General features: G+C 39.5%; 1 protein-coding gene across 5 annotated transcripts in view; it reads right to left on the bottom strand.

Moving 5' to 3' along the window:
* Nucleotides 1–2,094: 2,094 nt before the first annotated feature.
* nhsl2 (NHS-like 2) overlaps nucleotides 2,095–12,773 on the bottom strand; it is a 140,623-nt gene continuing 129,944 nt past the window's right edge. For 4 of the 5 annotated variants that reach the window (XM_056462116.1, XM_056462118.1, XM_056462119.1 and 1 more), the window contains exons 4-8: nucleotides 10,132–10,321; nucleotides 6,575–6,712; nucleotides 3,821–6,310; nucleotides 3,549–3,696; nucleotides 2,095–3,005 (exon numbers count right to left, since the gene is read on the bottom strand). In XM_056462116.1, coding sequence (XP_056318091.1) covers nucleotides 2,684–3,005; nucleotides 3,549–3,696; nucleotides 3,821–6,310; nucleotides 6,575–6,712; nucleotides 10,132–10,321 — 3,288 coding nt within the window. In that variant the 3' untranslated portion in view covers nucleotides 2,095–2,683. The remainder of the gene's footprint in view (nucleotides 3,006–3,548; nucleotides 3,697–3,820; nucleotides 6,311–6,574; nucleotides 6,713–10,131; nucleotides 10,322–12,773) is intronic. The other variant, XM_056462117.1, reaches the window with a different exon arrangement.

Genomic DNA, 12,773 nt, shown 5'->3' with positions numbered 1-12,773 from the left:
GGCCTACTGTATATGACAGACACACAAACTAAAAACATAATGCTTGCTGTAAACTAGGCTACATTATTTGAGCATTCATTTTGACATCGATCTGTTGTGGTCCAGCTAATGTTCCTTTTTGTAATATTAACATTTTTCTTTGAAATCTGCAATAGGCTACCACTATTTACGGTGGCCGGGAAGTCCAAAACAACCTTACAAATTGTGAAACACTTTTATGAAGCTCAAGACAAATTTACATTTTGGAAAACATTTTTTACCTATCATAAGACACAAATAGGAAAAACGATTTTATCAAGGACGAAACAAACGTACATTTTAGAAAAAAAGACGCAAAACATTTTTACCAGTCCCGAAACAAATTTAAAATGACAGATTGTTTACGGATAGGGAATGTACCACACACCGGAAAATATCAGCCTGTGTGTGACTTTGTAGACACAGGTTAACACGAGTCCAAAGGCACAGGTTAATTTGAGTCTACAACTATAAAAATCATGGTTTGACCAACTGCGATAATCGTTTTGTCATTTAGAGCTATTCTGAGAAACCATCAGCGTGAGAGTATGTAGAAACATGTAAACACGAGTACATAGAAACAAGTTAACATGAGTCCACAACCAAAGCACGAAATATGTTGACTGATAAAAGTATTAAAACCGAGCTCAATGTGTAGTCCTAAATAGCTTAGTTAGATAGGTCGATTGATGCTCATGCTGAACCTTTAGACTTGGGTTCGAATCACGTTGATGACATGTAAATTATAATTATTTCTTTACATTAATTTTGGTTATATACTGTTCTGCCACAAAAATATTAAAATCAATAATGTTTACTATAACACTGACACCAAGTAATAAGAATATTTATTTTGTATGGGCATCTTTTGTTGCCGTGAAAAAGTGATGAATCTGCCAATCTGCAAATGTGAATAGTATACATCTGAAAAGGGGCACCAGTTAACACGGACACCAGTTAAACCATAAAAGCAGTTTGGTTCAGTTTACTTTTAAGAGTGCTCAAGCAGATGTTTACACCATGTAGACTTGACATGTCCACGATTACAGTGTATGAATGGCCCTCGTTAAAATATTGAACACATTGATGCAGTATGTCTGGTCCGCGTCCTTTAGAAACTCCAAACACCAACCACATGTAAAGCAGCACCGCGTTAAGCTGCTCATATGTTGGTACATTTCCTTTCCGCAAAGAATCTGTCATTGTAAATTTGTTTCGGGAAAATAAAAAATAAAAATAATAATAATAATAAAAAGTAAAAATGTTTACCAAAAGGTAAATTTGTCTTCAGCTTCGTAAAAGTGTTTCACACTTTGTAATGTTGTTTTCCTGCAGGTTTGAAGCAGGCTAAACTAAACCGTCTGAGGCCAGTTTTACTTAATAAATATTTGGGATATAGTAGGCCTACATGACAACTTTCTAGTGCCTTATAATAGGCTACCATCATGGCTTTTGTTGGCTTAAGCCATGGAATTTCACAGAATATAGCATCCAAGTGTCAGGATCAGTTCAGGTCCTAGTTAATTGGTTCAGGTGTGTTTGATCAGGGTTGGAGCTGAACTTTGTAGGAAGCTGGATCTCTAGGAACAGGGGTAAGCAGCCCTGCTTTATGAGATGATACACTTGAATCAGTAGCCATGATGGGTTTCCTGAGTTGCAAAGAAACCCCTGAGAGATTGGACATGAATGACTGCCAGAACAAAACCAATAATCATGTGGTAACCATTACTTGCCCTTCTTCTGTAGCCCACTTTCTGTGCTGTTCCCTCATTTTGTACCGTCCACAATTACTCTTTTAAAAGATACATTTTTCTTTGTGAATGTTGATTTGTTGTTGATTTGTGCTGTGCATAAGCATAGCTATATGCTGTCTGTTTACACTTCTGGCAGTGTGGGAAGATCTTTAGACGTGAGTTTGGGTATATTGCATGATGATGGTTCAATGTGACCACTTCATTCTATTGTGTGCTGTGAGATTATAAAATAATAGGCAGTGTCCCAAGAATAGTCACAGTCAGGAACAGCTGTGTTTCCTTTGCGTCTTTGATCAAGCCGTTACATTTTTGTGTATATATATATATATATATATATATATTGTATACATATATTTGTACAGATTAAATAAACTCAAGAATACATTTATATGGCCTTTCATATCTTTTGAAAAAAAAAAGAAAATAACAAATATAGCTTTTTGTCTTGTAAACTACTTCCTGTACTGGTGAAAGTGCTTCAATTTAAGGGGTACCAGACCTTGCTTACAACCTCTGTGGAATGTTTACACTCCTCTGTCTGTGCGAGTTTGTGCAGTCTTTTAATACACAATTATCCTACTAAGACACTTTATGGTCCACCACTGAAATGGACAGAGCATGCTTTGGCCACAAATATTGGCTGGGTCCTAAAAAGTCTGAAAATATGTTGTTTCACTTTCATATCACCAGAATTTTTTAGCAGTGGTGGGCTCAGATTCCTTTGCTACTGTCTATACTCCACAACAATTTTAAACCATCAAATGTGATCCCCTTGCCTGAAAGCAACAACTCAAAATCACTTAAAGTCCTTCAGCATAAGGTCTTTGATAATGAAGCCATTTAGATGGACAGTGGAGCACAATGGAAATCCAGCTTATTGATTTCCAGCATGTGGTTCTGTACAAGTGGAATCACTGGTCCTGCGGAGATGGTTTAGGTGTGTTCATTGCGCTCCCATCTGGTTGTGACTGAGAGAATTCTGTGACTCGTCGTGCCAAAGGGTTTGTGCTCTTCAGCAACTCCATAGCAGAAACTCTGGTCCCACTGCTAGCTTTGCTGCTCCTCTTTTGGAGGAGAGCCATAAAGTTTTCATTTCGTGAGCTTGACCGAGGCGTGGTCCCGAGGCCCAGAGTTCTGAGGTCTGTACTACTGCTTTTTACAGGTGAGACCAGACACTGACTTCTTCCAAAAGAATCTGTTGGTTCCTTTCGACCAAGAACTTTTCTCTTTGACCTAGGCAAGGCAGAACAATAGAAATGTTAGAATAACAGTAATCGTTTAGACCAGTGCTCTTCATCTTTATTTCTCAGATACCATCTTGCAAACTTCACTTCCTACTCTATTTAAACACACCTGCCTTCAAGTATCAAGAATATCAAGTATTCCTGAACACATTGATTTAGCAAAATTAGAAAATTTGCAAAACAGTATCTCTCCAGGAACAGGACTGGGGACACATTATCACCATGGCAAATTATTGTGCTGCATTCTTTGTGACACAGCTATTCAGCAAGGGCAGCCATTTACTTACAGCTGTCCCTTTCTAAAAGCTCAAGTCTAATGTCCAAATCAGCCAAAGAAATGCAAAACTGAGTACTCAATTTGGTACTCAATCACTTAGGTGCACATTTTCTGTGTTCCCTGGGACAATTATTACTTTTTTACAGTCAGACAGGGAAAATCAAGTACCTACTTGGTGAGCTCTGCATTAGAAAACATGGCCCCTGACATCTAGTACATGAATAACTCAATGAAAGTTAAGACCAAATGTCATACCTGTGTATGATGGTGAAGAGATCTTCAGTGGTGTGAGTTGTGGGTGTGTTGACAAATACTTCATCCTCTGTTTCCTCTGTAATGTGTAGTTCAGTCTTGTCAACTGCAGAGTTGTTCTCTTCCAGTATTTCTGTTTCTGTGTAAGTTTCTGTGGAGAAAAACGATTGTATTATAATACATATGGGTATAATACATACTGGCTGAAATGGCTAAACTAACAAACAAAGATTTCATTTCCTGAGAAGAACTGGAAATATAAGCAAATGTTTAACCTGTTACTATCTCTGCTGGAGGTGTCTCTCTCTCCATAAAATGATGAGAACCCCTGTCTTCTGAACTGTATTCTTCAACTACTACATCATTCTCCTGATTCCCAAAGATCTCATAACTTTCAGAAATGTTATGGTTTTCATGTGAAACTTGCTTTGCAGAATCATCTTGCTCTTCATCTTTAAGCAAATCTCCCTCAATTTCAGATGCTGATGTACCAGTAGGTGACTGAGAGATGCTTTCTGAAAGTAGAGTTTGCCTCTCTGCCCCACCATTGGTCTGGATGCTTGGAGAGGGAAGTAAAAGGACACTGGGTTTTTTTGGTACTGGCGGTGGTACCTTGGGCTTCCTTTTGTCTAATTCTGCCAAACAGGATATTGTCATTCTACTTGGAAGAGTTTTACTTTTGTCCTCTCTTTCTGGGCTACTTGGGGATGGAAGATCTTCTTCAATGGGAATCCCATGCTCCAGGTCAAACTCTGGAAGAGGAGATACATGGCTGCGGAATGGCTCTTGTGGGACTATTGCAGATGTGCTGAGTGATGCCTGAGCTGGTCGCTTAGGTTTGGGTTTTCTTACAACCATATAAATATTACCAACAGGCATGGGGCGGTCCACGGGGGAGGATGGAGGAGATTCAGGTGTCAATGGGGAGGATGAGGGAGATTTAAGTGTTAAGTTTATGGGTCGCTTAGGGAGAGGTGGCTTCATTGCTACTGGTGGCTTTGACTGTTTTGTATTAGAAGGGGTAATAGGAGGGCTGAGATCTCGACTTTGCTCTTCTTCTATAATGTCAGAGGAGCCATCAGGACTGTCCTCAAGTTCTGAGCGGCTTACTGAACGAAGGCGGATATTTCGCAAATCTGTTGTGGTTACCATAGGTAGTGAAGACTGACTGGGGCTTAGTTTACCTGGTTTGTTGGCTGTAGATGTGTCAGAGTGACGTCTACTGGCTTTAGGCTTGGGTTTGACAAAGGACAGATCCAACTGAGCATTTGCAGGTAGTTCAAATGAAAGACGTGAGCGTGATTTGTCCTTCGCAGAAGCTGGTAGGGAAGATTTACGCTCTGGAATCTTTGGCCGCATCTTGCAGCCAATTGGAGAAGGTCCAGTAAGAAGGGTGTTTGATATAGTTGGGGTTGGAGTTTCAGACTGGCTTGAGTAGCCACTGGATGGTGACATGAGGCATGGGGGTTTAAAAGGGGATACCTTGGTCTCAGCCTCAATTGACAGCTGAGATGGAGATGTGGCTCTTGAAGTTGAGGGGGAATTCAGAGATTCTGAACTTCCCCGCACCTTCATGCACTCAATGACTGTGGTACCTGTGGCTGTGCTTGAACCTGACAATGACCGGTAAGGATCATTGTTGTACTTCCACTCATTGAGCTGCCAGTGAGGAGGAAACCCAAGCTCTGTTTCTCTGTCAGCAGGCTGAGAAATATCAGAAGATGTCTCTAAGCTGCTATGAGCCTGATCTGTGTCATCCTCAGGCTTGGCAATTAGGAACTCAGGCTGGAATGGATCTTGAATATCTCGAGGAATAAAAAGACTCTTAGGTCTGCCGTCCCTGAAGTGTCCTTCATTGTGGTAGGAGCCCATTCCTCTGATCTCTGATAGGTTTTTCATCAGAGATACACTACGTACAGGAGGTGGTGGCTTTTTCTTAGATTTCTTTAGTGAGATACTGCGTGAACGTGACCTCAGTCGACCATCAGGAAGAAAGTCTGAACCTGTGGTCACAGAAACATTATCAGTGCTCGTGCTATCCTCCGAGCTGTTGCTCGGATAGAGCAAGGCATAACTTTCACCCTCTGGAACAACAGAGACAGGCTCGCCTGGAGAACATATATTATCTGCTGAGCAAAATGATCCAGAGTCTGTTGGTGTTGAAAGTGAACGCTCACGGAACCTGAAGATGCTGGATCGGGCTGATCTCTTTTCCTGTTCACTTTTGCTATTTCTTGTGACTGTAGTAGAAGCTGCCACCTCAGTATTTTTCCCTTTCCCTGTAACAACTCCACTCCCCTGCGTGGACACTGTGTATACTCTGTGCCCACATGGTTCAGAGATAGAGGTAAAAGAACTGGAGTGTGACCCTGAACTCATGGAGAGGCCTGAACTAGTCTGAGATGGACAGATTAGACCTCCTCCATCACCTCCAGGTGTTAACATTCCAGTTTTAGTCACTGGCTGCTTGGAAGCAGGGCTGGTAACCAAGGCATAGTTGTAGGAGTCACTCCAGGAGGGAGAGAAAGTGGAACCTTTTGGGCCATTCCAGGAAGGGCTTGGGCACATTAGAGTGGCATGATCCATCATGCCTGATGGGGTTTTTGGGGATGGGGGTATGCTGTACTCCAGGTCACTCTGAGTCTTTCGAAGAGGAATATGTTGTTGGCCTGTATTCTCTGTGGTAGGCTCCAAAGATCTAGGTTGAGACGATCCAGGGGAACAGGCACCTTGTATTAAATCAACAGCAAGAATTTTGCTGTCCCCTAAAAACAAAATAATAAGAAATGTTTAAAAATAGAAGTTAGTGCACTACTAACATGAATTTATAAAGAATCTGAATTCAGAACATTCTTAACTAAAACTGCAATCTATGTGAAAATAAATACTAATAAAAACTGAAAATCTTCTGTGTGGCAAGTCAAACATTAGATTTTAGATTTACAAATTATTCCTGGTAGAACTGATTGGTCAGTGCCCATTGTCCTTTTCCCATTTATTTCTTTACATTCTAACTTTCTTTTAGTCACCTTGGCAGTGCAGCGTGACATCAGGGCCTGCAACCACACTCCTCGGGCGGCGAATGGTTTTTGGGTTGACCGCTGAATCAGTTCTAATGGTGGCCCGCAGTTCGCTGTGCCGTGCGGCGTGCTTATCAAAGCTCTGGCCTGAGGCAAGATATGAGATACCAACTGTCAGGCTAACTGACAGTCTTCAGATAAATAAATTATGTTTATTTAGTGATTATTATAGAAGTTATGTTATTCTTTGCATGTTATGATTGACTGAAAAGCATAAGCCATGACTACCTAATCAGATTTAAGTAAAGGCAATGACAAGCAATTGGCTAAATCTATGAAAAAGTACATTATGGAAAAAAGCAGTAGCCAACATGAGATAGATGGTTAGCTGGAGATTGAATCATGGTGCCTGATTGATCTGAAGAAATGAAATCAGACAATGGACACTGGATAATACATCAAAATAAGAGCTGGATATTGACTAGGCAAAGCATTTTTCAATGGCAGATCTATGTAGCATTCTTTGATTTGTATGGGACAATACAATGCTGATGTGTTTTCAACAACTGCACTGAATTAGTTGTTTAAAAATTTTAAACACCCAGTGCAGGAGGGAGTGCTGTGATAAATGGTCTACTGTTCCACAATGATGAAAGGAACTGAACATAATGTGCTAATTAAGCCCAGTTCTCACTATGTTCTTTACATGCATACCCCTTTTGTTTCTCAGAATACAGCTCTCCGAAAACACCCAATGAAACCTCATTACCTCCCAACATGTGACAGGTTTCATTCATGAAAAAACAACAAAAAAGGTGTTGAAAAAATCTTCATCCATCCCTGTTACTCCCACCCAACTGCTACAGTTCTCTCTCTTTCTCTCTCACTCACTCACTCATTCTCTGTCTGTCTCTCACTCTATGCAGCTTTTTCTGCACCTCCTTGCAAAGCGAAGGAGGGAGAGCTGCATGTTGCCATGGCAACAGCTACCTGTTCATTATCTTTAGCGAGTGAAGAGCAGCACTACTTTGGGAATCAGACTCGAGGCTGGCCAAGCACAGAATTATCTGTGTTTACAGATCCCACCACTTCTCTACTGTGTCTAGGCAAGGAAGGGGAACAGTAAGGTAGTCAAGAGAGATATTTAAAGAGAGGGGTGGGGCAGCTGAGACACACAGAGAAGGTAAGAGAGCAAGTGCACTGCTACAACAAGAGAGCTTATGTATTTTTAATGACAGTTTGAGATATAAAATGAGGGTTCATCCCAAAATTACAACTTGTTATTAATCTACATCCATGATGCTTTTTTTAGCACAGCATTAAAGACTTTTAGCTGAAACTGTGGTCTTTCCTTAGTGTTTCATGAAAAAGTCTGTGACTTGAGATTTAATGAAGGTTTAATGAAGGTTTGTTTCCCAAACAACAACATGGCTCAGGGTGCTTTCACACTTGGTTCAATTGCCTGGACCGTACCCAAGTTCGATTGGCCCTTCTTGCCACCCTCTCAGTTGGTTTGTGTTCACACCGTCTTTTTTCCTTCTGAACCCCGGTATGCTTGCGTCATCAAGCTGCTGTGTTGTGTACAGATGTTGCTAGGTGACGGACACGAAAGCAAAGCGCCAAAATGGAAAGACATCCGCACATCGCGGTCTTTCTGCTTTTACTGAATCTTTTGGTTTTGGACATACAGAGAGCGACTTGCGTCTGTCTGCTGCAAAAATATTATAAACATTATGAATATAACACGATGTCTTTAGAAGCTGTTTTTGAGACAAGCAGACATTATAACTGTGCTTGCCCTGGCTCAGTCCTGCTTGTCACCAAGGTACAGTACATGATACACACACACACACATGAATGAACACAACACTGGTCCACTTCTGCTATTTAATACACTTGCATTCATACCAGAAGTGAACCGCATCAGAGTTTGCGTGAACTGTACCTCTTTTCGGTGGACTCAGGTACGGTTCAGGGGTGTGCACCCGAGTTCAGAAGAAACATTCCGGGTGTGGACCAAAAGCGCTAGTGTGAAAGCACCCTCAGTTAACTACAATAGCACAATGCATTGTTGGAAAAACTAACAAGCAAGTCAAAACCTTTTTCCCAAATTGTATCAATTATACATCTTCTGGAGCACATTGGTCTGAACTGTTATCACACAGGTTGGTACAGTATATTGGTATAAGGAACAACAACTTCATTTATTCATTCATTCATTCATTCATTCATTCATTCATTCATTCATTCATTTATTCAATCGTTCGTTCGTTCATTTTTCCTTCGGCTTAGTCCCTGTATTCATCAGCGGAATGAACCTCCAACTTATCCAGCATATGTTTTACACAGCGCATGCCCTTCCAGCCGCAACCCAGTACTGGATAACAATCATACACTTTCACATTCACACACGTACACTACGAGCAATTCAGTTTATTAAATTCATCTTTGGATGGTGGGGGAAACTGGAGCACCCGGAGGAAACAGTGAGTCGACAGTGCTAAGCACTGAGCAACCGTGCACCATGAAGGGATTTCCTTGTGCAAATATATCTGATAATCTAATGATCTATATTGTTAGCACATGTTTCAGAAATGTAGTGAAATTAAAGGCGGCCTGGTTGTGACTTTTCTCATATTGAATTGTAACTCTATTACTTCACACTCGTGATCTGATTCGTTGCAGGATAACCAATCAGAGCACTCTCTTCAGACAATGACCAACATCGATACAACATGCTGAATCAAGCCAACAAGCTCCAACATTAACCCAACGAGAGGCAACATGTGGAACAAACTAAACCAACTAGCCTGACCAATAGAACCCAATGGCCAACCAGTGACTTGGTGTGTCCCGTCCCTTTCTAAGTTCTAAGTAATGAACTTGGGCTTCTTGCACAGATCAATTTATTTTGCTTAGTAAGACCTTAATGTATTGTCATGAGCCATGAATATTAATTTTATTTATCTGTATAAGTATTTTATTTTTTGGGGTGCTGGTAGCCATTGACATTTTATGAATAACCAAGAACCACAGTCTCAGCTCAAAGTCTTCTACGTCTTGGATGACCTGAGGGTAAATAAATCCACAGCAACTTTTCTATTTTCCTGTTATCCCTTTAAGTAAATTAATAAAATATGTATGCAAGCAATCTTTTAAGATATGTTAGCTCTTGGGTGAGAACAAGTATAGAATAGACATGGGGTTGTATGTGATGATGCTGATGATAAGTATGATTTGCAAGATCAAAAACATCCAGCACTATTTTAAGTAACCTAGAACCATTTTAATGACATTTCTTGTTGGTGAAACACGACTGGTACAGTATGTCATGGCTGAATTTCTTTCCCAAATTTACACCAGTGGTACATAATGAAAATCTTTATCTAATAATATCCATTGATAGGAGTCATCAGTACGGCTAACAACTGATAAAATGTTGTCAATCATTTAGCACCAAAGTACATAAACTTTGGTGCTACATAAATTAAATCTCCAAACAGTCCAGATTTGTTAGATTCTAAGAAGATAGATAAATACTCAGTAATATGCTGAGTCAACCCTACCTGTGATCTCAATGGGTACAAGCTGAGCTGGAGTTTGTCGGCCTAGGTACCAGCGAGGTTTCTCTGCAACAGGTGGACTCAGTGCAGCATTCCAGCCTAGAAGAGACTTCTCTGAAGCGCAAGGGCTCGGGTCCTGCGCCCGGACCCCTAAAGTTGTGGTCTCATCCTCACACACCTGCTTATTTGCAGGCTACAGATAAAAGAAAGAGAAAATGATAGTATGCATATTATGATTACTTGATTATGATTAATTGCTAATTTTGTAGTTCTGATGACTTGTAATAGAACCCAAAATGTGTTTTAATTCAACGTTAAATTCTGAAGCACGAATCTGCATGTTTAGAGGCACTGGTAAATGTCAATTATTTAATTCACAATAATATTTAAAGGGATAGTTTACTAATTATATACTGCACTCTCAAGTGGTTCCAAACCTTGAAAACAAAAGAAGATATTTTGATAAAAAACTGAAGACCTGTAAAAACTGACTTACATAATGTATTAGGAATGCCAAATACTATGACAGTCTATGGTTACAGGTTTTCAGCTTTCTTCAAAATATCATCTTTTGTGTTCAACTGAAGAAAGGAACTCATAAACGTTTGAAACCAGTAAGAGCTCACCCTAAATAATGCTTGGAATTTCATTTTTGGGTGAAGTATCCCTTTAATTTTGCTTCATAGTCATTGACTTTGAATTTTGAGTTTTTTTAGTAGCTAATTTAAAAAAGATTGTTAAGTTACTGTTTGTTTACGTACTTAAACCACCAACTCAGAGAAGCCTGTAGCTGTTTTCACTCTGGGGACAAGCCACATTTAATTAGATTTGCATTCTTTACACAAAGCATTAATGCTTTGCAAGAAGCTAATTGTTTTGTTTGTGGACCAGAAGTTAGAATCTAGTATCTACTACTTACTGGCTAGTTACTCATTTTGTGAGTGGTAACACCTTAAAAAATGGTCCATTGCTTACATTAATGCAATCACTAACATGAACGAGGGCTGGGCAATTAATCAAAAGGTAATCGAAATCAGCATTCAGAACCTATAATTGATCAAATTTTTCCAGGTCGATTTTTTTCAATTTATTTCCCTACACTGTGTGGAGTAACGTGACAATGCTCTGTTTATACTTCTGCGTCGAGCCCACACATATGGGGCTCTATTTTAATGATCTAGGCACAAAGTCTAAAGCGCATGGCACAAAAGCATTAAGAGCGTTTCCGAATCCACTTTTGCTATTTTAACGACGAAAAAAAAGTTTTTGCATTAATTTGCAATTAAACCAATCAGAGTCTCATCTCCAGTTCCCTTTAAGAGTCAGTTGTGTCGCACCATGGTGCATTTGCTACTTACATGGCGAACTATATAAGAGGAAAAACTGAACACTTCACTAGCGAGAAAACAGAGCACCTGCAGTGCGAGGATAAAGAATGAGCCTCCTCTGTTCAACCTCTTTGCTTTCTCTTTCTCTTCACTTTTACTCCGTACTTTACTCTTTAACTTACGTGGATAAGGAAACTGTGTTGTACGCACTCCACTAAAGACATTCATTAGCCTACATATTTAATTTAGTTTAAGAGCAAAGATTTGTTTCAAAACTATTTCTAAATTCAATTCTAATTTCTGGCAAACAAATAAATAAACAATAATAACGGAGTGTGGTCAAAAAAACTGAGTTATATCCAAACACACGTCTTGTTCTTATGCCCCATATGGTGATACAGACGTCTCCAAAACCCTACAGATGGACAAATCTAAACTTGTTTTTATTAAAACAAATATAAATATACATATAATAAATAATACTGCTAATAATAACATTATACAAAAGCAAATTGTCATGAATAAACTGAAAAAGCCCCCTGGATGAAGGCATGGAGGCAGTGGTTTTTATATTTATGTGGAAAGTAATATTATTTGTATTATTTTAATCCTGTAATTATTTTTTCATTTGTAAAGGTATTTGTGTATTGCTGTACATCCTGTGTGTATTAAGCAATGTGTACGTGTTTAAGGCGCACAACAAACGTGCTCTGCACTGGACTTTAGACTTGCTTTCAGCTGGTCAATTGTGCAGTCTATTTCAGTTCCTTAAAATACCAACATGCTAACAATGTGCCTTAATTTCTAGACCGGAACACCCATGAGTCCACAAAGCGGCGCAAATGGATTTGCTATTAAAACAAAGTGGTGCAAAAGGGGAAAATTTGGGTTGCGCTGATCTGAAAATGGTCACAAATCACACCAAACACGTCTTGCGCCTTATTGCACCGGGTGTATGATAGGGCCTATGGTCAGGCACAGCCTTCGTGCAGTCCCATAGCCCTCGCCGTGGCTGACGCAGATGCTAAAGTTAATTAGTTACACTTATTTTAATAAGAAAAAAGTGACTGTTTGTTTTAGGCACTGTGTGTTTTAATTTCAGTTGTTCAACGTTGATGTTAAATGAATAATCATAGATAGTAGATAGTGTGTGTAGATTAAAGATAGTGTGTGTAGATTAAAACAATCTCTCACTTATAATATGTGAGCATATTTACTGTACAAAACCTGTCAGTGAACAATGAAGGCAAAACAAAATAATAAATAAATAATTAATAATTGTTCATTAATCGTAATCGAGTTAAAATGTCCAATTAA

The sequence above is a fragment of the Danio aesculapii genome, chromosome 7, assembly GCF_903798145.1.
Source record: "Danio aesculapii chromosome 7, fDanAes4.1, whole genome shotgun sequence".
Lineage (NCBI taxonomy): Eukaryota > Metazoa > Chordata > Actinopteri > Cypriniformes > Danionidae > Danio > Danio aesculapii.
Note: the sequence above shows the minus strand (reverse complement) of the source record. Positions and strands in the feature narration are given on the sequence as shown.